The sequence below is a fragment of the Solea senegalensis genome, linkage group LG15 (assembly GCF_019176455.1).
Source record: "Solea senegalensis isolate Sse05_10M linkage group LG15, IFAPA_SoseM_1, whole genome shotgun sequence".
NCBI lineage: Eukaryota > Metazoa > Chordata > Actinopteri > Pleuronectiformes > Soleidae > Solea > Solea senegalensis.
Window position 1 is genome coordinate 17,286,970 of NC_058035.1, and position 26,460 is coordinate 17,313,429.

The 26,460-nt window shown below is 39.8% G+C and overlaps 3 protein-coding genes across 4 annotated transcripts in view; 2 read left to right on the forward strand and 1 right to left on the reverse strand.

Annotated features, from left to right (window-relative positions):
• The first annotated feature begins 570 nt into the window (after nt 1-570).
• On the forward strand, nt 571-11,132 carry slc17a5 (solute carrier family 17 member 5). The gene is made up of 11 exons (XM_044046447.1): nt 571-754; nt 2,500-2,696; nt 3,072-3,305; nt 3,452-3,539; nt 4,297-4,383; nt 5,095-5,213; nt 6,521-6,682; nt 7,343-7,475; nt 7,595-7,742; nt 7,870-7,960; nt 8,928-11,132. The coding sequence occupies exons 1-11, from the start codon at nt 670-672 to the stop codon at nt 9,060-9,062; spliced, it is 1,479 nt and encodes a 492-aa protein (XP_043902382.1). The 5' UTR covers nt 571-669; the 3' UTR covers nt 9,063-11,132.
• A 1,115-nt stretch (nt 11,133-12,247) lies between these two features.
• On the forward strand, nt 12,248-19,867 carry LOC122781999 (elongation factor 1-alpha 1). Of its 2 annotated transcripts, none has more exons than XM_044046162.1 (8): nt 12,248-12,369; nt 14,432-14,653; nt 14,826-15,005; nt 16,540-16,836; nt 17,561-17,711; nt 17,788-18,044; nt 18,753-18,987; nt 19,075-19,867. In XM_044046162.1, exons 2-8 carry the CDS (start codon nt 14,510-14,512, stop codon nt 19,197-19,199), a joined length of 1,389 nt encoding a protein of 462 aa, XP_043902097.1. In that variant the 5' UTR covers nt 12,248-12,369; nt 14,432-14,509; the 3' UTR covers nt 19,200-19,867. The 2 variants fall into 2 exon arrangements, with proteins under 2 accessions (XP_043902097.1, XP_043902098.1); XM_044046163.1 differs by lacking the exon at nt 12,248-12,369 and adding an exon at nt 12,727-12,745.
• A 390-nt stretch (nt 19,868-20,257) lies between these two features.
• ddx43 (DEAD (Asp-Glu-Ala-Asp) box polypeptide 43) overlaps nt 20,258-26,460 on the reverse strand; it is a 7,496-nt gene continuing 1,293 nt past the window's right edge. The window contains exons 2-15 of the mRNA XM_044046315.1: nt 25,420-25,537; nt 25,101-25,232; nt 24,824-24,905; nt 24,175-24,334; nt 23,782-23,900; nt 23,554-23,664; nt 23,327-23,468; nt 23,095-23,195; nt 22,773-22,860; nt 22,440-22,567; nt 22,119-22,228; nt 21,855-21,993; nt 21,266-21,353; nt 20,258-20,966 (exon numbers count right to left, since the gene is read on the reverse strand). Of these exons, the coding sequence (XP_043902250.1) occupies nt 20,826-20,966; nt 21,266-21,353; nt 21,855-21,993; nt 22,119-22,228; nt 22,440-22,567; nt 22,773-22,860; nt 23,095-23,195; nt 23,327-23,468; nt 23,554-23,664; nt 23,782-23,900; nt 24,175-24,334; nt 24,824-24,905; nt 25,101-25,232; nt 25,420-25,537 (1,659 nt within the window). The 3' untranslated portion in view covers nt 20,258-20,825. The remainder of the gene's footprint in view (nt 20,967-21,265; nt 21,354-21,854; nt 21,994-22,118; nt 22,229-22,439; nt 22,568-22,772; nt 22,861-23,094; nt 23,196-23,326; nt 23,469-23,553; nt 23,665-23,781; nt 23,901-24,174; nt 24,335-24,823; nt 24,906-25,100; nt 25,233-25,419; nt 25,538-26,460) is intronic.

Here is a 26,460-nt window from a genome sequence, read left to right on the forward strand (position 1 = left end):
TTATTTGTATGCTGCATCTTTCAGTAGTATACACTCACAACACAGAATCTGGAGGGGAAGGATGTATATTCCATAACACGACTGGTAGTGGTGTGGAGCTGATACAGGCTTAGTTATCATAGTGTGAACTAATGTGACAATGATCTTGATGTAATGGACATTTAAAAATGATGCAGTATAGCTTTATAATATGTACATATGTTTGTGCATGTCCAAAGTTATTGTAATTATTGTTTGTTTATCAATGATGGTACGCGTTTACTAAGATAGTCTGCACCTGAAGACTAAACTCAGGGTCAAATTATTGGGGCGTTTCCACGCTCGTCATGTGACAGCAGTGAGCGACTCAGCTGACTACTTTCAATAATTTCTGGACACACTAAACCCTAAAGCTGTGAAATCTAAAGCACTATATGAAGAATCCAATCTCGAGTCCTCTTTTTTTATTGTTACTATGTTTTCTTTTAAATTTATCTGGATTGTGGGCATTTCCCCACAGATATCACCTGCCAGGCTCTGTATAAATAAAGTTTTGTATACAAAAAAAACCCTCAGCTGACTGGTGGTGGTTAGCTTCCGGCTTGTGCTCCTCCTTCTGTTGTTGTTGTTAGCTTCACACTCAGGCTTTGTGATGCTGTAGAGCTCAGCTGCTCTAAAAGAAACTCAACAATGGAGCGGTACGACTCGGACACAGAGAGGGACGAGCAGGAGACACCGCTGCTTCACCGCGGACACGAAGACAGAGTGCAGAGAGGTAACGCTAACAGAAGCTAACCCTCTAGCTAATCTTAAAGGCGGCATGTAGTTTAGCTACAGCGATGCAAATCCCAGATCATTCTCCTAACCCGCGCTACCTTTGAGGCTGTATCGGCTGTATCTTTCCTCCGTCCAAATAAGGAAAGTACACAAAACACAATACACTAAAGCGCCAGGCTCAAAAAGTAAAACAGCTGTTACATTTCATGTTCTAGTTTACTAAATTTAAAAGTAGTAACCAGACTATAAATTATGTGTCAAAGTATTGGTAGCTAAATGTAAAAATACAATTGCAGAATGAGGCTCGTTATTGTTGAATTTGTCCACATCATGTGTGAAAATGTTATCGTAATGTGGCGTAAATATCTCTGCATGAAACGTGTTATGGTGTTTTTTTTTTTAATTTATTTCTCCTTTATTTAACCAGATAAAAGACCCATTGAGATGAAGGTCTCTTTCACAAGGGTGACCTGGCCAAGAAAGGCAGCAGCACACATCATAGTTAAATAAAAAACAGGAAGGCAGCAACTACAATACAAACATGGAAATACAAAAGTACAACTCGACAAACATAAAGTGCAAGAGTTGTGGTCACAGTAACAATTTAAGAACACAGGCACTTCAATGGATTTCTGTTGTCTGTCTGTGTTAGTTATAGCTTTGTTTGAAACAGATGCTGATACATAATGCTGCTGCTAGTCTTATTTTAACGATTTTTTTTTTCTTTATTGATTATTTTTTCTTAAATAAGCAATGTCTGGTATATAAAATGTCAACATATGGTGATTTGTTGCAAACTTTAAAATGAGGATGTCCTCAAATGTCTTGAGATTAGATTAGATTTAAGACACAAGATGAATAACAGATTATCATAATAGCTGAAGAGTAATTTATTATTATGTTTTTGGAATCAAATGCTTGATTATTTATTGAAGCCCAATGGTTGACATTTGGTATTATAGCTACTTTTCCTAACTGACGTGTAGTGAGTGAACAGACATTAGCTTGTTCACACCCATCCTGTCCGTTGAAACTTTTGTTGACATGTTCATTTATGTCTGAGTCACGAGTGTAGTGTCATTTTATGTATTTCACTTCACAGTGATACCTCTGGTTCATGTCATATTTGTTTTTGCTGTCATGACATTACATGAATTTTTAAATAATCCTCAGATTAATCATTAATTGGTTATCAAATTGTTGTGTGTTTTGTATAATGCCAAATATTTTAATGAACCCATAATTGCTTTTTTAACATAATACGAACCATTTTAGCTTGTCGCATTATATAAATATCTTGCTGTATTTATTTGTGTTTACGTTGATTGTGATTATGATTGTTTCACATATATTATTGATTATCAGTTATTTATCCATTGATTGTTGTTTTTTCATTGTTTGAGAAATTGCCTTGTCCCTAAACTGTCATATAAAAACCATTATATAGTTGATTGCGATGTCCACAGATTACTGTCGTTCTTACAAAGACACATCGCAAAGAGATTATTTTTGACAAGCTGTAACAAACTTTTTGATTTGATTTTTGCTTTGAACAAATGAAAGTAAAGATAGTTCAGGACCAGTAAGATTTCTTCTCAATTTTTCACTACAATCATGCTGCCTGCAGTCATGCTACCTTGTACTGCAACAGTCAAGTCATCCCAACATTACAGATAATGACAGCACATTTGCAGTGCATGTGTCACACAGGTCTCATTATCTTTCCCTCCTGTCACTCTGTAGCTCCAGTGTGCTGCTCATCCCGCTATGGCTTGGCGCTGCTCTCCTGTTATGGTTTCTTTGTGGTTTACTCTCTGCGAGTGAACCTCAGTGTGGCGATGGTGGACATGCTTAACAACACGGATCACTTCAGCACCAACCACAGTGGGTCAGTTTGTCCTGCTCATGCCAGCCCTGCACGGCCCAATCCCAACAACACGGTGAAGAGTCCCACTTAAGATAATTATCCTTCATTAGTTTTGTCCATTTTGCCAATTAACAACGACTTGTGAATCACCACTGTGAATGTTTAATATAAATATGAAATATTTTCTCTAAGCACATTTTGTTTGTAAATACAAAATGAGGAAATTCCTAAGAGTTCACATACTTTTTCTTGCCTCTGTAAATCAAGTGGTAGCTTTGGTCATTTTTAACTCACATCTTTTAGAGGTGGAGCCTAGGAATCAATATGCAAAATAACATAATTTTTGAAAGAAATAATATACTATTCATGTACATTGTGTATAGGTCTTAGGCTGCCATAGTATTTGATCCTGCTTTGCTTAATATAGTTTTGAACCTCGCCCACACAGGCCAGTGTGTATGACTGGGACTCTGAGACACAAGGCTGGATCCTAGGCTCCTTCTTCTATGGTTACATCCTGACACAGATCCCTGGGGGTTACCTAGCTGGCCGCCTGGGACCCAAGTGGCTGATGGGCTTTGGAATTCTGGGAACTGTAGTTTTTACACTGCTCACCCCTGTGGCTGCTGACCTGGGTGCAAGCTATCTCATTGCTGTCCGGGTGTTGGAGGGGGTAGGAGAGGTAGGGACACTGAAATTATTTGTCTACTATTTGTGCATATTTGAGATGAGCTTAATCTTGTTAAACTGTATGCATTAGATAATTCATATAAATAAAATAAACCTGGTTTTGAATATTTGTGCTCTTATTCATGTTGTTGTGTTCAGGGAGTCACGTTTCCTGCTATGTACACAATGTGGGCAGCATGGGCTCCGCCGTTGGAGAGGAGTCGACTGCTCACAATTTCTTACATTGGTAAGACACACAGACCCTAACTGTACAAGATGGATACAGAGGAAAACTGTTCTCTAGTCAAACATATTACTATTTATGTAACCAAGAAGCTTTATTTCTTTCTCTAAATATTCATTTGAGTTTTCATATCCTTTTGCACAACACATTTTCATTGATATTTAAACATGATCCAGAACAGTTCTTTAATCATTGAGTTGATCAACAAAGTTCTATGAACAAAACATTAGATAATTATAATGTATCAAGCAAACATTCCAAGTATTTGCTGTCAATTAAAAAGTACTTCCTGACATCCAGGGAGTGTGAAATTTGATCCCTCAGTTTTGTTGGGGCTTAGCCGCCTCTTGCATCATCATCTGTCTCAGAACTGCTAGCGTTGACTCAGCAGTTACACAATGTGCATTCACAAAGACATAAAACATAATGAGGCAATCAACATGAATGTATTTGCAATAATTCTAAAATCAAATAATCAAGTTGCTGCAAGTTGGCTGCTGCTTTTGAACTATGTTGTACTCTGACAAATTGTCCATCGTAAAGCCGTAACTTGGAAATTGACTTTGACAGTTCTCGCCATAATTTCTGCTTTTAGTACAGGCACGATGAAACTTGGTCCATCAGTATCATTGAGGCTTTGCAGCCTCTTGCATTATCATGTCTCAGAACTGCAAATATTGACCTTTTACTCTCTGTTTATTTATTACTCAATAGTTACACAATGAAATTAGAATCTGTTGCTGTTTTCTCTTCTCTCCAGGTGCTCAGCTGGGAACAGTGGTATCTCTTCCTCTGTCTGGTGAAATCTGCTTCTACTTCGGCTGGACCTACGTCTTCTATGTGTTTGGTAATACACCTGGGGTGTGACTACCAGGTCATAATCTGACTGTCTAAAAACAGAAATCCAGCGCATTTGATTAAATGAGTATATTTAGTAAATTTGGTAAATAGTCCCCTCAATCTAATGTGAGAGATTACACCCATTTCCCAGATTTCTTTTCGGAATGAATTATCTTTACCACTGTGTTGCTAAACACAGGAGGAGCATATGAACATTGATTTGTATGTCAAGTTTTCACAGTTTTGATTAGATTTTAACATTTATGATTTAACCTTGGGCAACTTTTAAAGAGGTAATAGGATTTTCAGAAAAGACTGACAGAAAAAAATGGGCAGTTAATAATAATAATAACAATAATAATAATAATGATAATAATAATAATAATAGTCAGTGTTGAATAATATCTGTGTCCTTTTCATGGATGTCCATGCACCACAGTCTGTTTTTCTGATGTCAGAGGAAGCATTTCCAGCGTCTGCTCCTTTGTTCCTGTTTGGCCTGTGGAAACAGTGGCTCAGCAACTTGTAGGAAAATGTGCTTACAAATGGAAACTCTGCAACTGGATATGGTTTTTCCATTCTGTTGTGCTTGAATTTATCTACACGGCAGATTGTTACATTACAATTGTTCATGTTATTGAGGATTCATGCTGCATAGATATAAGGCCTCAATCTTAATAGGTAGTAACCCAAGTCTTTTTTGGATACATGTGCACAGGTATTGTTGGCATGGTGTGGTTCATCCTGTGGATTTTCCTCGTCTTTGACAGTCCAAACGCTCACCCACGAATATCAGAGCAGGAGAGGCTTTATATCACCTCCTCACTCAAGAACCAGGTAACACCAGTATCCAAAATAAATGATAAACATGCTTTTATAGGTTTATAAAAAAGAGGATCTAGACTTGTCTACCCTTTATTGCTGAAATTCAGAAAAAGATGTACATGTGTCTTTTAAGCTTTTTTTGTGATTTAAACAAACTGAAATGAACATTTTTGCAAATACACATTTTAATAGTTAATGTGTTGTTAATGTAAGAGCAGACCTTCAATTTTGATTGGCGGTGGACTGTTGTTCACACTGTTGTTCAAACAGTAGCAGCAGAGAGCTGTCAGGCTTTTTCTCTGCAGTGTCACAGTGATACTAGTGTTTTATGACCTCAGTGTATTGTATAGTTACATTTTCTTATCTGTCTTCCTCAGCTGTTAAGTCATAACGTTGACCATGGTTCTGCATTTTATTGTGACACCCAGCTGCGCTAAATACTGTTAACAAGCTCACAGGGATGCAGGTTTCACCATTCACTAACTAACTAACTCCTACTTGACCCCTTGGTTTACTGTATGTCTCCTCTCAGATTGTGTTAAATGCCACTTAACCATGAGAACACAGAGCATTTTCGGCTGCTTTTTTCCATGTTTAAACATACAGTTTATACAGAGGCTATAAGAATGTGCAATATCGAGAGTCTTGTATGTATTTTATATTATATAAAAAATTTACTAAAAGTGTTTAAGAATCGGATTGAATTTGTGAAATTTGGACATACGTCACAGTTCAAAGTTCACTTGGCTTATTTTTATGAAAAATAAGAAAAGAAAAACGGTCTGTTTTGTGACTTCTGCACAATTATTGCTACTTTATATCACTAATAAAAATGTGATATAAAATTAAAAATAACTTATATAAATATGTGACCTATGAACACCCAGGATGACCATATAAGGAGTTGTACATTATCCTGCACCAGGGTTAACCACGTTGAAAACTCTTGGTTCCAAGAATGTTATTATAGAGAATGGGGCTACATTATATATTAATTAAAACAAATATTAAATTGATGATGATGATGATGTATACACATAAGCAATGTATAGTAGATTTGTTTAAATTTATAGATAAAAATGAGCCCAGCAGTCCTGAGGAAAACAGTTGCATTTTGTGTCCAGCAGGGGAGGAATAGTTAAATAGTTAAATTAGTTATTTGTGTGCAAATAAAATTCTTAACCCCTCCCATATGCTTGAACACTATGTGTTACTATATTTGTGAGTAATAATAGAGAAAACATTTTCATGTGTAGATGTATTGATTGAGAATGTCCTGGTAAATCTATTTCCTGTGTTCCACTTTCTACGTGTCCAAGCTGTCCCCATCTACAGACTGCATCCCCTGGCGAGCCATCATCACATCCAGGCCGCTGTGGGCCATCGTCGTGGCTCACTTCTCCTACAACTGGACCTTCTACACCCTCCTGACGCTGCTGCCCACCTACATGAATGATGTGCTAGGATTCAGTATACAGCAAGTAAGATCCAGCAAGAGTTAGATTATGATCAAATCCACTGTATTTTTGTCTTTGAAAACATTGAGAACTTAACTTTAAAGGCAAATATGAGTTTGGCAAAAATATACTTCCATAGTAACCTTTCAGCATAAAGTAATCTGAGAGATAAGTCAATTTCCTGCGTCGCCTCTACCTGCATTCTGGCCCGTGATTGGAGATTATAACCAATCATAGGGAAGTTCAGAAAGTAAGGCTGTTCTTATTGGCTGTTCTACAAAACTGTTCTAAACTAGTCCAGCAAATGACTTCCTATACTCTGAGGAAACCTAAAAAAGGAAAGTGCCAGACAATCAATGCATGAAAACACATGCCAGTGTCATCTGAGCATTTCAGAGGTTGAAATATTGCCTATGGTCATCGGTCACGTTTTTAAAATGAGTACATGTGGTCTCCTCTGATAAGAGGAGCTCTCAAAACATTTACTTACTGCAGCTTTAAACAATACAATATCAGAATGATGTATGCGACAAGGGAGATAATACAAAAAAACCTAAAAAGGAATAACCCTCATTATGTTGCTGGCATATCATCAGAGGTTTATTGACTCATTTTATTTACTCATTTACATAAGATAATTTGCATTTGAACACATAATGTTCTATTGTTTCCTGTCCACCACAGAATGGTATGCTGTCTGCTCTGCCGTACCTGGGCTGTGCAGTACTGGCTGTGCTGAGTGGACAGTTAGCTGATTACCTGCGAGAAACCTGCCACTACCCCACAGTTACGGTCCGGAAAGTCGCCTCCATTATTGGTAAGGAACACCCTCATCACAGCTGAGTCATGGACACAGACTCATGACTTCTGTATCCATCGCACGGGGACAAACGCTTGTGCTGGCATTAAACACTGCTGACTGTATGTGTTGCGTAGGCATGATTGGGCCAGCCGTGTTCCTGGTGGCAGCAGGTTACACAGGCTGTAACTACACTTTGGCTGTGACCTTTCTCACCATCTCCTCATCTCTGGGAGGAGTGTCAGCCTCTGGCTTCAACATCAACCACCTCGACATTGCCCCTTCGTAAGCGCTACTCTTTTCCATCACTCCATACAATAAGTGCTTTATTAATCGCAGGTTAATAAACACTTCTTATATTGTAATAATAATAATAATAATAACAATAATAAAGTGTACATTAATCTTAAAGATATGCTGGCATTCTGCTGGGAATCACCAACACCTTTGCCACCATTCCTGGTATGGTGGGACCAGTCATCGCAAGAGCTCTCACTGAAAAGGTAAGAAACTCACTCACAAACTGATTTACCAGGCTACACAGTTTAGTTTGGTTCCTTAAAGGTAGGGTTAGGGTTGGAGATCCTGGAAGAACAGTTTGCGCAGGCTACATTTTGAATTCAAAAACGTAGACTTCCCTCCGAAGCTACGCCTCCAGAGCACAGGAACACGCAACGAACACAGATTCACGTAAGTTTTTTGGAAACGCGTCAGTTCAACTGACAATGTAATGATGACAAACAACAAGTACTCAACTGTGTCACGATGTCATCACTCTGCAGCCCTTTCTGGGCTTTCTGTTGTCACCAGCCTTCAAATGCAGCACCGATGTTCACTCTGGCCTTGAATCTCTCTGCATCAGCCTTTTTCTTGGCAGTAGCTTTTCCCAAAAAACGCCTTTCGTTTGCGACCGACACCTGTTGTTGGCATCTTTTCTGCCATTGCTTGACGTTGCTGTCACTGTCTTGTTGAATTTAGCAATCTAGCACAAGCTCTGGCGCTGTCTTCTGAGCATGCGGGGGTAGATGGCAGTTTGATTGATGCATCACGATCCAATTCATTATTTCGGGTCGTTTTTACAGGTCTGTCCGTTCCACAGCTGACTGACGTTTTTCATTTTTGTGACAATGCTTTAATTAATTGGTTTTTAAGCAATAATGTTATGAAAAAAAAAAAGTTCCAGTGGGCACTTAAAAGGTTTGTCTCTATAAATGAATAAAGCTGACTGAATTACCTGGATTTCTATCTGACAAATGCAAAGATATGGATGGATGTTAACCATTGGAATTGACATGCATTTTCTTATCAGTACTAGTTTTTGACAATCAAACAGTAATATTCAAATGTGCATATTTATGCTTGTCTAAAATTGGGATTCAAGCTCTAATGATCACTCTGGAAAATGTAAGGGTATCTTGTGAGAAGTGGAGTTTTTTAATACTAATAATGAACTGTGCCGACTGTCTTTAGAACACCATAGAAGAATGGCAGACTGTCTTCTACATTGCTGCCGCCATCAACCTGATCGGAGCGTCTTTCTACACCATGTTCGGTCGAGGAACGCTGCAGCCGTGGGCCGTTCACACGACCTCTCACGGAGACTGAGCCAGAAGGTGAAGCGGGACTCGTCTGTGTGATGATTCAGATCAGTCAGGAGGACAAATCTCAGTCACAGGCTTACATAACAGGTAATTGTAGTGAGACGGACTCCAGTGGCACTGATACGTTGTAAAGACAAGAGATGATCAGTCATGACACATTTAGGGATACTTTTTCTTTTTTTTAAACTGTTTATAGTGTGAATGTGGATGTTGACGTATGAATCTGCAGTCGCTGTGGTGAAAAGACCCGATTGCACTTTTAAGTAAAGCAGAAATGCTCTGGAGGCAAAAATAATAATCAAAGCCAAATAAACTGTGACACAAGATGTACTATCCAACAATAGAAACAAGAAACTGGAGATAGAGCTACAGCTGATGAACGTAATATTTAATAATAAATGGTGAGTAAGTGATGATTCTTCTCAATACTAAAATCAATTTTCAATATGGAGAAAAATCATCACCTCGCCATTAAGGCAGTTTTGGAATTTCTTGGTCTTTATGGAAGAATATTAAGTGACAGAAACCTTTCTTCCTGTGGAGGGCAGCATTGCACCTCTGTGTGACGCTGTAGTTGGTCAACTGTTTCCAACCTCTTTGACTTAAATGTAATCACACCCTCCAGAGAAATTCTGCTTTATTTTTTATTTTATCTTCAAGTTTTACAATCATAGGAAAAGTCCACACTCTTTTTTTTTTCTTACACATCTGTGTGTTTAGTTTGGGATAACCCAATGTGTGCTACTTCGCGACCCATACATATGTGCCCAAATGTGTTGTTTTTAATTGTATAAACACGTCATCCCAAACTCGACACACACACTTGGTGGGAGAAGAGTGTAACTGCACAGCACGCACAAATACTTATTTGAGATAATGCCTTACAGCGAAGCCTGTAAATCTCTTTCTGTCCGCGGAGATTCTCATTTATCAGTGTCTGGATGTTTCCGAGTGCTATGCTAAGGCGACTGGACTCTCGGAGAGATTCCTCCTGTCACCTGTCGCACAAAAGAGAAAATCCTGCACTCGCATTTATCACTTCGTATGGTGCGGTAACAGGATTTTATGTATAAATCAATATGGATTGTATCTGCAGGTTATGTCCACCAGGCTCCTCTTTAGTAGCAGTGATGATCTAATGTAAATGGAGTCCGGGTCAAGATATTTCTATCCATCTATAACACTAAGAAAATGCTAAGATTTTGGTGTCTTTCTATGATAGGGAAAGAAAAGTGGCTTTAAAAAGAGATTGCTGGTGGACACAGCCACTTCACTTTCTGTGCTGCTATTTCTCAGGTATCTTGTGTCATAAAGGGTCAGCTTTGTTTATGTCTTACACCTCACACGTCGAAACTGTATGTCAACTGAATTATTTTGTTTTAAAATGATTTTATGATGGCATGCTTAACAATGCTAGAAAAGTAGTAGTCATTATGAAAGCTCCCAGCATCAGCTTTACAGATTAAATGTGATTAATCCGTTTGAATTTGCGCCCTCAGGACACCTGAATATAATACTATATGCATGTTTACTCTAAATAATGTGGAAAAAGATGATCGATTGATGATGTCTGGATCCCACAATTCCTTATAATCCCAGATGATGATAAGGAATTGTGGGATCCAGACACGCTGTAGGTTGTCCAGTAAGTGAAATTGCATTCAAGTCTAGAACCTTACGTAAAGTTTCTTTACATTACACCGTTCATCCGCAAACAACACCCACTGTTGACTTCCAAAGTGCAATTAAGAGTGTGCATTAATACACAAAACATGAATACAGATTCACCCACCTCTACATATCTATGTTCCAATTATATCAGCTTGGTTCAGAAGCCTCCAGAAAAGATGAACAAACTGTGTGACCTACTGTAAGCTCACATTTAATAAACAGTTATGAAGAGTAGAGCCATTAAAATAAACAGTTTTCAGCCTACAATGACCTTTATAACATTTCCATTCGTTTTTTTTTTCTTTTCTGTAATTTCACCACGTAGCACGAAATGCACTTGTGCCTTATTACATTCATTTTAAAGGGATCAAATAATTCAGTCAGGTCTTTGAAATTTTTTAATTGTTTTTTATTATAAAAAGTTGCATTTCTTTGTTTTGTTTTTATATTTCTGTTTTACATTTGTCTTGATGGTAAAGGGACTTTTTTTAAATGATGCACACTGTATATAAGTGATTGTGAACTTTCACCCCAGGATCATTCCTGTAATAATGTCTTAAATCCTTGTCCCGTAATTGTATATACAGCTATTATGCTCCAATCTGAAAATGTGTTGTGTTATTTTTTCATTGCTGTACCAGTGTCTCAGATTAGTTTATCTCAGGTGAAGATTAAGAAGAATCTCTTCAGTTCATCTAAAACATTTATACCGTGAAGTATTATGGATTAATTAAAAAAAAAAAACAGCACAATTGAGCACAATTAAAACAACAACTACTGCATGTTTGATCGGCCGGTGTCTCTGAGCAGACAGATTTCCTGGAGACAAATTAAGGGTGAATTTAATCCAACCAGTGTCTTGGAAAAGCAATCGCCTCCACCTGCACCTTGCATTTGACCCCGTCTGACCTCGTACAACACCAGCATCATCCCCGAGTAACACGAGGATCAAGCAAATCAAACTATAATGACCCTCTTCAGCTGTTGGTGTGCATGCATTTTTATAGGAAACTTTAAACTAAATTATATCTGCTTATCATGTCTCGGCACAGAAATTGCACGTTGACGTGGACTGAAAGAAGCCTCCCATCCAGATAGTGATGTATCTGAAGGTTGAAAAAATAACAAAGAATATAAAAATGTAAACAATGTAAAAAGAGAAACAGACATTCACTCATTAGGGATATTAAAAGAGTGCTGTAGTTACTCATATATATGTACAATTTAGTTGTCTGTTATTGGGTTTAATGGTTTAATTATAGAAATAATTTGAAGGAGAAAATGTTAAAATAAAGAAAGTTCATCAGGTATTCTAGGTAAGTGACTTTTTGGGTTACCATAGTAACAAACAACATGCGATTACAAACGTAATTTACAAATCTACAGATTCTAAAATTGTCCAGACACTATTCCACACTCCAAGTTGGACAGTGGAGGAACTGTAGTTAAGCGACTCTGTTTTGCAGAAGGTGCAGGAACACGAACAGCAGTCCCTCGTTGTGATGCTGTGCAGCAGCGGGTGCGCGCAATTACGCAACACCCCCGCCTGTCCTGTCCTGTCCTGTGCGCTATAACCGGATCAGCGTCTCCCTACAGCCTCTCCGGTCCCGCAGCCTGACCTGACACCGCGCAGCTCTCAGGTACGACACCGCACACGAACTGATTCATTCAGGGAATTTGCGTTTTGACGCCGTGCATGGGGGCGTTTTTCTTCAGCGGCTCAGTCTCCAGCAGGTGCTCGGGGGAATGTTGTTGTGGTGCAGAAAAGAGGGCAGACGGCGGGTGGTTAATGCGCAACCTGGCGTCAGCCCGCAGCCAGCGGATAGAACATGGCGGAGGGATGACATTTCCATGAAATCCCTTTAAACATTAGACTTAATGTCGGCAGTTGTTGATGGTGTTTACATGTTTAGTGCGTTAAAGCGCACTGCGGCAGCTGTGACGTTACACACGAGGGATGACTTGGATGCATGGAGGTGGTTTCTAGTTTCTCCTAAGTTCACCTGAGGATGTCAGGTCCGGATCTTGTTACAGCTGTGTGTTAGTGGCCATTCTCTGTAAAAAAAAACATGTTTAAAAATGTAATGGGCTCCTCACTCAGTTTTATTACTTAGAGCAAACTTTATATGACGTGTGTGATTCCTGATATTCAGTGTCGACTGTAACACTCCTGCAGAGTGCAAAACCAGCGTGTGTGTGTGTGTGTGTGTGTGTGTGGGTCCTGTGCGCATTTCACTGCATAGTGAGAAATGGCTGCTACACGGTTAGAGACTTGGATCTGACAAAATGGAGGATTTTGTGATGAGGTGAAGCTGTACTACAAATTCTGTGGCTGTGAACAGAGTGTGTTGCTGTGAAACACCACAGCCTTGTTGTTTTGATGTGTCAGTGTCACAGGGGAGGGGAGCAGGGGTGTGGATGGAGGGATGGATGGATGGATGGAGAGAGAGAGGGAGAGAGAGGAGGAGCAGAGGATTGTGTGCTTGGCGCAGTTCAGTAGCCATTGACACCATCACTAATCTTTAGAGACAAACCACTTAGGAAAACATCCATTGCTTATCAAGGCTCTGTCACTGAGTTCAGTTTCACACACACACACACACAGGAGAAAACAAACAACACGGTCGGCTTCAAACTCAAGTAAAGGGATTATCGTCTCCTCCCTTGTGCAAAAGTTGAGATGCTTTTACATCAATTTGACTTAAAAACCTTAAAAAAACATGACACTGGTCTGAAAATTGGCAACAAACATGGCACACAGAGACACCACAAAGACAAGCCAGCCACACAGTGGATCCTTAGAGGCATCTGTAGAAATCGGACTCAGAGTTATGTCAATTTTGATTCTCTTCGAGCAGAGATAAGTTTACTCTCGACGGAGAAAGAAAACAGACTGGGATCAGAGACCAGACGCATCTGATTACACTCTTGCAGCCCAAAGTTTGTGCAAGCTGCCTTAGGTGAAATTATGTGAATCATTTCTTTTAAACGAGGCGTAAGTCTCTTGATAAAATCTAAGTATTACAGCAAGCATTTGATTTTTATTGCCGATTGTTCTGTGAATAAGCATCTTAAAAAGGTATAAAATATCTATATTTAAATTAGTCAGTCTTGTATACAGTACCGGAAAGGGATACTTGAGTAAAAGTACAAATATCTTACCAGAAAATTACTTTTTTTATAATATTACTTAAGTAAAAGTCTTGAAAAGTATATGACATTTACTGTACTTAAGTATCAAAAGTAATGTTCTGATATAAAATGTACTTAAGTTTTAGAAGTGAGGTAAGGTGAGTTGTCTTTCAACTGGAAGGATGTGGGTTCAATTCCTGGCTTGACTAGTCTGTATGTGTCCTTGAGCAAGACACTGAACCCCATGTGTAGTGTAAAGCAGCTCATTAAGACGAGAAAAACTCTATATAAATACAGACCATAATACCAACTCTTTCTCTTCTGATTTGATTTGGTAGTAACGAGTAACAAAGATAGTTAGAGGAAATGTAGTGGCGTAAAAGTAAAAGTTGCGAGAAATACAAATAACAAAGTAAAGTACAGATATGTGAATGTTGTACTTAAGTACTTTGTTACATTACAACACTGAAACCTCGAGTTTGATTTCACACGTAATCACTGACTTTTGTGTCTTCCTTCTTCTGTCGATCACCATCGATTCACGTAAGCTTTCTCTTTCTTGCTCCACAGAACACACCTCATATCGATCTCCCTCGACGACTTGGCTCAAGCAGACGTGTCTTGTGACCCCCGCCGTCTCCAGTCGCCATGGGAAAGGAGAAACTTCACATCAACATCGTAGTGATCGGCCACGTGGACTCTGGCAAGTCCACCACCACGGGCCACCTCATCTACAAGTGCGGCGGCATCGACAAGAGGACCATCGAGAAGTTTGAAAAGGAAGCTGCTGAGGTAAGGAGAAGAAAAAGCTGACACTTTACCTCCAGACCTTAAATTTAGAGCCAGAGTAACAATGAACACAGGGCAGTATTGACTCAGCAGTGCACCAGAACACCATTCATCATAAAAACAACAGTGATTTTAAAAAGAAAATGTATTACATGATCTCTTGCTTGTTTTTCAGATGGGGAAGGGATCGTTCAAATACGCCTGGGTGCTGGACAAGCTGAAGGCCGAAAGAGAGCGCGGCATCACCATCGACATCTCGCTGTGGAAATTTGAAACCAGCAAGTACTATGTGACCATCATCGATGCCCCGGGTCACAGAGACTTTATCAAGAACATGATCACCGGGACCTCACAGGTGTGTAACATGAGCCGCCAACACGCCGCCACTCATGGTCCAACATGTGCCACTACATGAACAATAATGCACTTAAATGCAATTATCCAAAGTTCTTAAAAGTGACTTGTCCGAAGGTTAATGGTGGAACATGATTTGTTGACGTTTTTCTTTGGAATTAACAAAAAAAACACATTAGCTGTGATAGCACAGCAATGTTTGAGGTAAATTTGAAACGTGTCGTGCCTTATTAATGTATTTCCCCCTCAGTCTGTAATTTAAATGAACGCGTTTGGGGATTTTAGGTTTTAAACTCAAAGAAAATACTCCAAATTCGTCAAGTGAAATTAATGAAGAAAGAAAAAAAAGCATATGTATTCACTCCCTCCGAAGCTCTTAAATAAAATCTGGTTCCACCAATTAACCCTCAATGCTTACACAGCAGGGATCCGTGCCGCAGGTGCACCCACGGTAAATTGCCGTGGGAATAGTACACAACTCCTTATCCTGGCAGTGTGTGTGTTTATAGGTCACATCTTCAGGCGTTATGAAATGTGGTTATGTGTTGTTGACTCAAATTTTATATCCCATATTTAACGAAAAACAAACGGTAGTAGCGATAATCGTGCAGAAATCACACAATCGACCCTTTTTGAAGACAAAGAGGCTGCACAAAGTGGTCAAAATCTATTATTTAAACATGGAAAGGCTGTCAAATCTATCAAGAGGAGGACATTCATGAGAAAAGCAGCCAAGAGGTCAACGTTGAACTTTGAAATGTCTGACCGTAAGACCACACTATAAGTCATGAGCTCCACAGTACTGTGCTTTATTAACGACTGTCTTGGGATTGTGCCATAGAGACTCCCAAAACACACTTTAAGAAGGTGATCTGGTCAAAGGAGCCTACAGTTCACCTTCATCATCATCCATCTTCTACCGCTTTATCCTCTACCTCCAGCTGCCATAGAGCGAAAGGCAAGGTGCACCCTGGACAGGTCACCAGTCCATCACAGGGACAACATATAGAGACAAACACCCATTCACTCTCATTCAGTGTCCAATTTACCTAATCCCCCGAACGTGCATGTTTTTGGACTGTGGGAGGAAACGGGAGAACCCGGAGAAAACCCCCCCACCCACACACATAACTGGCCCAGCTCCCTGAGAACACCATCCTCAGAGTGAAGCATGGCTGTGGGGATATTTTTTCTATCTGCACGGACAGGGAAATAGGTCAGAATACGAAGACAGAATAAATATGGGGGAAAGTCTTGAGGAAAACCTGTTTCGGTCCTCCAGAGAACTGAAACTGGTACGTGGGGTTTGACCTAGTATGATGTTGACATGGGTATTCTGCTAAAGCAACACTCAAGTGGTTTAAGGGGAAGTTGTTAAATATCTAAATGTGGATGTAGAGTTAACTTGAAGGATCTGTTTCACTTTCTTGTATTGGATTCATCATTAAAGATTGTTGTGCAAATCAAAGGAAACATCCTGCCACTAAATCTCATTTTTAATTACAGAACTAACGTTTCATCTCGTGCACCTTCAGGCAGATTGTGCCGTGCTGATTGTCGCAGCTGGCGTCGGGGAGTTCGAGGCGGGGATTTCCAAGAACGGTCAGACCCGTGAGCACGCCCTGCTGGCCTACACGCTGGGAGTAAAGCAGCTCATCGTGGGCATCAACAAGATGGACTCCACCGAGCCAAACTACAGTCAGAAGCGCTACGAGGAAATCGTGAAGGAAGTGAGCACGTACATCAAGAAGATTGGCTACAATCCAGACACCGTTGCCTTTGTGCCCATTTCAGGCTGGAACGGAGACAACATGCTTGAGCCCAGTCCCAATGTAAGTGGAACACCTGGAAGAGCAATAGAAATGATTAAATTATTATTAAGACATAGGCGGCGTCAAATGTAAATACTGATGTTGCCTGGAAGGAAAAGCTGCAGTTCTGATATTAACTCTAGAATGAGCCTTTTTAAAGCAGCTCTGAGGAACTTGTGCTGAACAGGAAGCAGATGGGCCTTAGATGCAAACACTTAATGTAGTTAAACAGTTGAGACATCAAGTCAGAGCACCAACGTCTGATATTAGACGCTGTAAGCTAACACCATGCATTAGAAGCAAAAACCGCTGCGAGCACTGACATGAATTACACTGTTTTATTCCTTATTCCTTATGAATTATGAATACTAATCCACGCCATCGTGTAAACACAAATACAAATAAATTGCACCCGTGTTTCAGGCCAGACTACCATAGCATTTTGTTGCAGATGACATTAAAAAATTTTGTTGCTATGTAGGTTAGCCAGTTATTTATATCCACTGTTTTGAATGGTTAAATCATACTATATCCTGGATCAGACTGTAGCTATAATGTGATAGGCCATATTACCTATCACCATTCTGTCTTAATTGTCTACTTTAGTTGGCTTATGTTCCTATTCTGTCCTGATCGCTGTTTCTTTGCTTGCCCGTGTCAAATAAACAATAAACTGAACTGAATCAATTACCTGTAAATGTAGTGCTGCTAGAAAAATACCCTAGTATTATTTCGTGCTTTCCAGATGAATTGGTTTAAGGGCTGGAAGATCACCAGGAAAGAAGGCAACGCATCAGGCACCACTCTCCTGGAGGCTCTGGATGCTATTCAGCCTCCCACCCGTCCAACAGACAAACCTCTGCGTCTGCCCCTGCAGGACGTCTACAAGATTGGAGGCATGTTATGTGACACTGATGAAGACACACACGTCATGTTCATTCAAATTCATGTTAATGTTTATTCCCGTGTCAGGTATTGGGACTGTGCCAGTGGGCCGCGTGGAGACCGGAATCCTCAAGCCTGGCATGGTCGTGACGTTTGCCCCCGTCAATGTGACCACTGAGGTGAAGTCTGTGGAGATGCACCATGAGGCCCTGACTGAAGCGCTGCCCGGCGACAACGTGGGCTTTAATGTCAAGAACGTGTCAGTCAAGGACATCCGCCGTGGCAACGTTGCCGGAGACAGCAAGAACGACCCACCACAGGAAGCTGCCAACTTCACTGCCCAGGTAGTTTTTTTTTTTACTTTTTTTTATTTTAGATACGACACGATATGAGCGGTTATATCATGTGTCGTATCTAAAAAAAAAAAAGACACAGATCTGTGCCGTAGGTGCACCCTTGATAAATTGCCATGGGAATAATACACTAGTCTTTATATGTCAATCCTGGGGGGGTGCTTATATACCTCCAGGCATTTTTTCATCTTGTGTGTTGTTGAGTTAAAGATATGATTCGTTTGATGTTGCTTTTCTTTTTTAAAAAACCGGGAGTAGCAAAATTTAACTAATTTCACAAATTCAATCCGATTCCGAGTACTTTTTTTGCTGAGGTGTGTGTATATAGTTGGTAAAAATGGAAAAAATAATAATAATTTCATCAGATTGTCTATAAGCTGTGCTGGAAGGATATACTAAGACTCTATATTGCACATATTTTCTTATAGCCTCTGTTTATACATTTTAACAGTCTTGGAAAAAAGCAGCCTAAATGCCCTGTGTTCTAAGGGTTAAACACAATCAGTTATTTTTAGCTTTTGAAATGTAAAATTACTGTTCTGATGGATCAAAATAGATAAAAGGTAAAAGCCAAGTCAAATCAAAAATTGATGCTATAATCCAACTGTGCAGTTTTGTTTGGTTAACTAACAAACTATAAGCCAACAAATCTTTTCACATTTATTTCAGTGGGCCGTCCATGTTGTCTTTGTGTTGCAGGTGATCATCCTGAACCACCCAGGCCAGATCAGTGCTGGTTATGCTCCTGTCCTGGACTGCCACACTGCTCACATCGCCTGCAAGTTTGCCGAGCTGAAGGAGAAGATCGACCGCCGCTCTGGCAAGAAGCTGGAGGACAACCCTAAAGCCCTCAAGTCTGGAGATGCGGCCATCGTGGACATGGTTCCTGGCAAGCCGATGTGCGTGGAGAGCTTCTCCGAGTACCCTCCGCTGGGTGAGTTCAAGTGTGTTGAATTTCAAGCGCACTCTTCCAGATGGCTCTGTCACCTAAAATGCCCCCTATTCCCTCCTCGTCCCGCAGGTCGTTTCGCGGTGCGTGACATGCGTCAAACGGTGGCTGTGGGTGTGATTAAGGCCGTGGAGAAGAAGGTCTCCACCACTGGTAAAATCACCAAGTCCGCCCAGAAGGCCCAGAGGAACAAATGAATGTTGTGCTACTCTGCCGACCCCAAGGTCTCCCACGGCAGGACATCAGTCATCCACCTCCATCCTACAATTGGCTGCTTCAACTTAATAATCAAACACTGGTTAATCATCACAATGCATCGCAAGAGCATTCGAAGGAAAGAACAACCCATAGATCATTAGTACTGTAGATGGTACTACCGACTGCATTTCAGTGGTAAGATTATCATTACATAGTGTAATATCGGATAGTTTTAAATGTGCACTGTTGCTTAGTTCCATGATACCTTTCTGTGACAATGAGACATTGAACAATAGCGCTGTTGCAATTTATCCCATCCCCTGCTCCCCCTCTGTACTGCAGATACTGGTGTCTTTACATGGTACGTGTGTGTTTGCAACCATGTGATACTTCGTAGGAGCAAGAAGTTAAAACTCTGTTCTTCTGAGTAGTAGATGACTAGAATTTAGAAGTGTTTTGTGGTGTTTTAAGATATAAATGGTCCAAGTTAGTCTCTCTCAATAGACTCAAGAGTAGACCACCTGTTGATCCCTGAAGCACTTTGATTACATTGGCATTTTGCTAACTTTGCACTTGCACTGGAGAAGCTTAAATTAGCATAAGCTACTGCACCTTATTGTAAGATGGCATGAGCCTCTTTGCAACATTAAACATGTTTCAACCAAAATGTTGACCTGTGGTCATTTTCTGTTTTCAACACATAGCATCTTTACAATACACCCATTTGTCCACAAGATGTAGCTATTGGTATAGTTTTAAAGCATGTCACACTCTGACCTTTCATTTATCATGGGAAGAATAGGACTAAATTTAACCTAAAGCCAGTTTAAGGGAAGTTAAATAGAAAAAAGGTAACTGCTGTGCTGGTGGAATTGAAGAATTTTGAGTAGGTGCATGTGAATATGACAATGTGTAAAATAACCTGCATGAGTTTTACATTTTCTCTTCAAATGCGTCAGTGAAGTTCCTGTGTTAATTTTAAATTTGTGTTAGTTACCTTAAATGTACGAGTGCGTAGGAATTAAATAACACACCTGTTGAATGGTTAAGATCACAATATATTTTAATTCTCCTTTTCAATTTGCGTCAATCTACAGGTTTGTTTCTTGCTGTTCCTCACATCTCTTGCACGGTTAGAGCAGCATTTACTGTCCATGTGCAGACAAGGTCCTGAAGCTGATTAAGGTCAACACTTGACTACTTGGTACTTTACCGGTGGAAATGACAAACATTTGCCTTTAAAATCATCCAGGAGTGTGGATCAAATTGTGCAAAGCTGAGTTAACCGTTATTGTATCAAACATTCAGCATTTACCAGTTCAGAAGTTACCAATTCAACATAAACAACAAAATACTCAAAATATATCTGCAGCAGTTGGTGAATTATAAACTGTAAAAACTGTGCATTTCAAACATTAAAAAAAATAAATAAATAAAAAATGATGCCTTAAATTATGTGAATCCAGCAAAAAAAGATCAAGTTCAATTAAATAAAATTGTACATTTAACATGGGCATTTTATTTAGATTATGCGCCATCATGTTAAGGGGAAAAAAACAACTATATTCCTATTAGAACGCTAAACAGAAGGAAACACTATGCCGACATGTATGAACAATCATGTATTAGTGGCCCCAGTCCCTGCCTCCTCTTCCTCCATCTCTCCACCCCACTCGTCCTTGTCCTCCCCTTGGATCATACATATCCTTCTCCCTCTTGTGCTTCTCGTATCTTTCTGCCATAAGCACCAGCTCATCAGGGACCTCCTGTAATTTGATTCACAAAGATTAAATGTCCTGAAATCTTGCTAAACATTTTGTTTAATCTGTTGACACACAAACAAACAGTTGATTCAATTACACATGCTTCCTACATGAGTACACTGTGTTTCAGTGTTCAACCAAGAAAACGGGACTTTGTACAGTATGAGGAGAAGTGAAATAGTATTCTATGGTTTATTCATTAAAAATCAGATCCCCTTTCTCTGCTGTAAAATTACAATACAGGGTAAACACCTGCAAACATGCCCTATTAATATTTGATATACTAGAAAGTGTGTGCCAACCTGTCCTGAGCGCTCCAGGATTGGGATCAGTTCAGGGGCCATCCTCCAGTTTTCCCTGGTTACCAGGGTAACAGCAGCACCTGAACGCCTGGAACATGAAAGCATAAACATGACCAGTGAACCCAAGAGCAGCCAGATACTGACAGGGATTTTCAAATCATGTGATCCCAGAAGAATGCAGAACAAATGCTGTGTTCACATTACCAGGCTGAAGTGACAATTATCTGAATCCCATTTTCAAATCAGTTCTGTCACTTCAGTGTTTTGTCCTAGATCATATCTCTGTTATGTGGCTAAGTGACGTGTACGAGGCGAACAATCAGCTCAGAGGTCGTGTGACTTTTTTGCCAGCGGCACAATAAACCAACAATGGAGGTCGTTGTCCCCCAAATCTGAATCTCACCTACAAATCCCGGTAATTGCTTCAGTGTTTCTGAATTTCCCCCAATGGATCAAAGTACGTCGCATAACTTTTTGATGCAAAACAGTTGTACTTAAGTGAACCATCAAATTTGATCTGTAAAGATCAGATTGGAAGAATGTAGGCGGTAATCTGAACAAAGTTACCTGCTCACACACATACACTTACCCAGCTCGGCCAGTGCGGCCGATGCGATGGACGTACTCCTCTATGTTACGTGGGAAGTCAAAGTTAAAGACGTGCGTTATGTCATGGACATCCAGTCCTCGAGACGCCAGGTCTGTGGCAACCAGGATACGAACTCGACCTGGAAAAATATTTTTCAAAAACGTGTTACTCATTCAATGGTTAAATTTGATCTTGAACTGGCATCAATGTAAAGTAGCACTGGCAAACTAAAACCTTTAAAAACACAACAATCCTATCACATACTGTCTTTAAAGTCCTTGAGGGCTTCTTCACGGTCACACTGCTCACGGTCACCATGGAGACTCTGCACAGCCAGACCCTGCAGACACATGTCACTCGACAGGTCATCAGCCCTGAGATTGCAATGAACAGAGACACAAATATACACAGGACAACGTCAGTGCAGTCTCTCCAAATAATTATGACTGTAATAGCCCCATTATATTTACATTTTTATAATTCTAGTTTTCCAGCAATAAATGGAAATACATAAGTATGTTTTCTTTAGTTGGATTTTAACTGCACTAAAAGAACTCCCTTGTTTGGAAGTCACATCCAACTCACATAATCTTCTTGCCAACAAAGATGAGGACTTTATCGTCGGGCAGCATGTTTCTGATGAAGTCATACAAGTAGGACTTTTTCTCTTCTTCAATGACGATCAGCACGGTTTGCTGTACAGTGTCAACTGCCTAAGACCCAGAACGAAAAAAAAACATAGTGTTTTAACACGTATTCACAATCTGATAGTTTATATTCTAAATACAGGTCACCATGTTCCCTGAGGAAATAATAAAAAGCACAGAAACCGGAAGGACAAAGACGTGTCCCAGACATCTATAAACTCGTCAAAACATCTAAAAAATGACTGCATTTACAAGACTCATTTTGACTTACCGCCAAGTCCAGGGTGCCCACATAAACCATCATGGGATCCTTGAGGTAGGATTTGGATAGTCGTCTTACACCAGTTGGCCAAGTGGCACTGAAATGTTTTAAAATCATATTTTCATAGTAAGGCGTCCTATTTCAACTTTAATGCTGCAAATGCATTTTCTTCAAATTCCACAAATAATTAAATGTCTTTTCTTTCATGAATGATTGATGCAAAGTTGTGACAAATATCTTTTCTCTATTAAAAAGAACTAATTTTTCAAGCATGTGGATGTTTTTTTTTTATGGTGAAGATCTGCACTGTTCCTTACGACTGGATTCATACCTGGTCATGACCGTCTGTCGGTCTGGACGAATGTCCAGGAGAATCTTCATAATTTGAGGTTCAAAGCCCATATCGAGCATCCTGTCAGCCTCGTCCAGCACCTGAACCCAGTGGACAGAGAAGAAAATCTCTTAATGCAGCAAGAGCTGCACAATTTCCCAGATGTAGCGAGACATTTGATGATGTTGCTGTTCCCATGACATCCATTCTCACTGCGACACAAACAACTGACCAGATAGGTGACAGAGGCGAGGCTGATGAGTTCGTTCATCTGCAGGTCATTTAGTCGACCTGGTGTGGCGATAACTATGTCCACCCCACTCTTTACCAGGTTGATCTGGCCTTTCCTGTCCCCTCCGCCATAGATACAGATACTGAGAGAAGGTAAAGATAGAAAAAAAAAAAAAGTCATGGTGCTTCTTTAGTGCGGTTGAATTGTGATTCATGAGGCTGCTGGACCTTTTGTAGCCTTTATAGCGGTACTTGTTGCATTCAGTTTCAATCTGCAGGGCCAGCTCTCTGGTTGGAGTCAGCACCAACATGCCTGGACCACTGCGCTCGTTCCTTGGTCTAGGAAGGAAGAAAGCACAAAAAGAGCTCGACAGTCAAACAGCATATTCACAGTTTGGGATATATGTCATAAAAGCTTATGAGAAGTCTTCAAAGTAAGACCTCTCCTGTACTCACACAGGCTGTCCGTCCATGTGAATGAACCCTGGCAGCAGGTAGGCCAGGGTTTTCCCTGTTCCTGTCTGTGCAATGGCTATCAGGTCCTCCCCGCTCAGCAGCACCGGCCAGGCCTGAGACTGAAATGAACAAACAATTTACTGGATAGGAAAAAGTTTTAAGCAAAATAGATACGCAAACATGACAACTAATGAACAAAAGACTGTCTGTCATTGCTCCACATTTGATCTCCTTAACTGATAAATAAATACTACTTAAATAGTAGGGTTTTCCTATGGTTAGTTTCTTCTATACACTTAGAAGTTTATAATGCATAACCTCTGACCTTAATGTCATGACCATATACTTTCAAAGTTTGATTGGAGAGCTAAATTAGAGGTGCTTTGCTCATACCTGGATGGGGGTTGGTTTGATGAAGCCAACTCTCTTAATGTTTTCCATGATTTCTGGATAAAGCTCAAAGGCCTCCAGGAAAGTGCAACAGGGATTGAGAAAAGGCCGCTTCTCCTCACCCTCTTTCAAGTCGTCAACAAAGATATTGTTATTCTCCTTCCTGCAGAAAAATTAAAACAGCCAAAAACAAGGAAATAAATGAAGAGTTAGAATGGCGACTACAAATGTTGCTGCTGTGCTGCCAAAAGATAAGATAAATACTATTTGTTTCAGAAATCATATTACAAAATACAGTTATTAATCCTAAAAAATTATATTTTCTTGTTGTTCACAGGTTGGATGTAGAATATCAATTCAACATATTAATCCACATTTTAAATCTAAAACACTGTGACACTGACAGAGGATCCTGATGACAAAAAAGCAGATAATTTTCCATTTTCCCCATAAATGTCAACTCGACTCTAAACATCATTAATTCTCAATTGTCCTTGTCTCATAAGTGTGTTTAAAGGGTACAGCCTGACTTGTTCAGATGACACTGAAGTTATTAAAAAGAGGCACAAATGATTTGTTTCAGGCTGGAGAACAATTCCACTTTATGTAAAAACAAAAAAGGTGAAAAAAGGCGTTATCACTTCAGATTTACCTCCATTCTCTGACTTCCTCTGTTGTGCGCGTGGACACACACTCATTCTCTATGTAAAACTTCTTCTTCATGGGTGGGATGTCTGAAGATAGTTATAGAGATTACAGAAATAGTTTAAAGCCTGAATGAGGTCCAGTCATTTTTACAAATGAAGTTGTTACAGGGATGAACTAATCAACAAACAATGGCAGACAAAAATTATTTAATGTTTACTCCAAAAGCATTTTGCTGCACAAGGCTAAATATACATCGAGTGTGGGTAAAATACTTTCCTCACCCTTCCATTTGAGCTCTTCATACTTGTCCTTGTTCTCTCGGATAGCATTCCAGTCTATTGTTGCACGAGGCTGGGTGACATTGGATGCCTTCAATTGACTGGAAGACCAGACTGAGTCACTCCTGCCACCACCTTAGAGACAGATCAGTAAGCTGCTGATTCATTATATTGGAGAAACTGACAGATAAAGCAAAATCATGTTGGATTCCTTTATGGATTTAAAAAGTTCATGCAATATTAAAACTATGTGAAATATGTCCAACTTCCAAGAATCCTTTTAAAACGTATTTCTTTTGGGGGAAAATAAAAAATATAGTACCATCGTAAAATCTAGAGCCGCCATCTGCCACCAAGTCTTCAATCAGTTCCTTGGCCTTCTGCTGGGCAGTGGGGGACCCAAAGATAACCACCTCACCTTCATAATCTCCCTTGTTGACCTGAAAGACAACCCCAATTACATTCAGCAGGTGATAATAGGAGATATGGGATCAGCTTGGTTGACCCCAGGCCTAGTCTCTTAGATGACAAGTATCTGCAGATACAGAGTATTGACACAGTACGTTGTACTTTTTTTGAATGATTTTGGACGACATACTATACTAAAACTTTTCTGACTGATTTTGGACGACATACTATACTAAGACTTTATTGGATGATTTCGGACGACTTACTATACTATGACTTTTTTGACTGATTTTAGACGACATACTATAGTATGACTTTTGACTAATTTTGGATGGCATATTATAATATGAATTTTTTAACTGATCTTGGACAACATACTATACTATGAGGTTTTTGACTGATTTTGGAAGACATACTATACTGTGACTTTTGACCGATTTTGGACGGCATACTATACTATGACTTTTCTGACTGATTTTGGACAACATACTATACTATGACTTTATTGGATGATTTCGGACGACTTACTATAGTATGACTTTTCTGACTGATTTTGGACGACATGCTATAATGTGACTTTTTGTTGTCCACAAAGTTGGTGTAGTGGTTAGTACTTTGAAAAAACAGATCCAGGTTCAAGCCCTGGCTGGAACAAGTGCCCTCTGCAATCCTGAGACATGTTGGTTTTCATTTGGACGACATACTATAACTTTTGAACTGATTTTGGATGACATACGACAGTATGACTTTTTGACTGATTTTGGAGGGCATACTATACTATGACTTTTGACGACATACTATAGTATGACTTTTTTGACCGATTGTAGACGACATACTGTGACTTTTCTGACTGATGTTTGAGGGCATACTATACTATGACTTTTTTGACTGATTTTGGACAACATACTATAGTATGAGTTTTTGACCGATTTTGGACGACATACTTTACTATGAC

Bases quoted from the DNA above. Each gene is read 5' to 3' on its own strand.
- slc17a5 (XM_044046447.1), top strand. From the start codon at position 670: ATGGAGCGGTACGACTCGGACACAGAGAGGGACGAGCAGGAGACACCG. The intron at 6,683-7,342 runs GTAAGATCCAGC...TGTCCACCACAG, and splicing joins TAGGATTCAGTATACAGCAA to AATGGTATGCTGTCTGCTCT. The intron at 7,961-8,927 runs GTAAGAAACTCA...GACTGTCTTTAG, and splicing joins CAAGAGCTCTCACTGAAAAG to AACACCATAGAAGAATGGCA.
- LOC122781999 (XM_044046162.1), top strand. From the start codon at position 14,510: ATGGGAAAGGAGAAACTTCACATCAACATCGTAGTGATCGGCCACGTG. The intron at 16,837-17,560 runs GTAAGTGGAACA...CGTGCTTTCCAG, and splicing joins TGCTTGAGCCCAGTCCCAAT to ATGAATTGGTTTAAGGGCTG. The intron at 17,712-17,787 runs GCATGTTATGTG...TTCCCGTGTCAG, and splicing joins GGACGTCTACAAGATTGGAG to GTATTGGGACTGTGCCAGTG.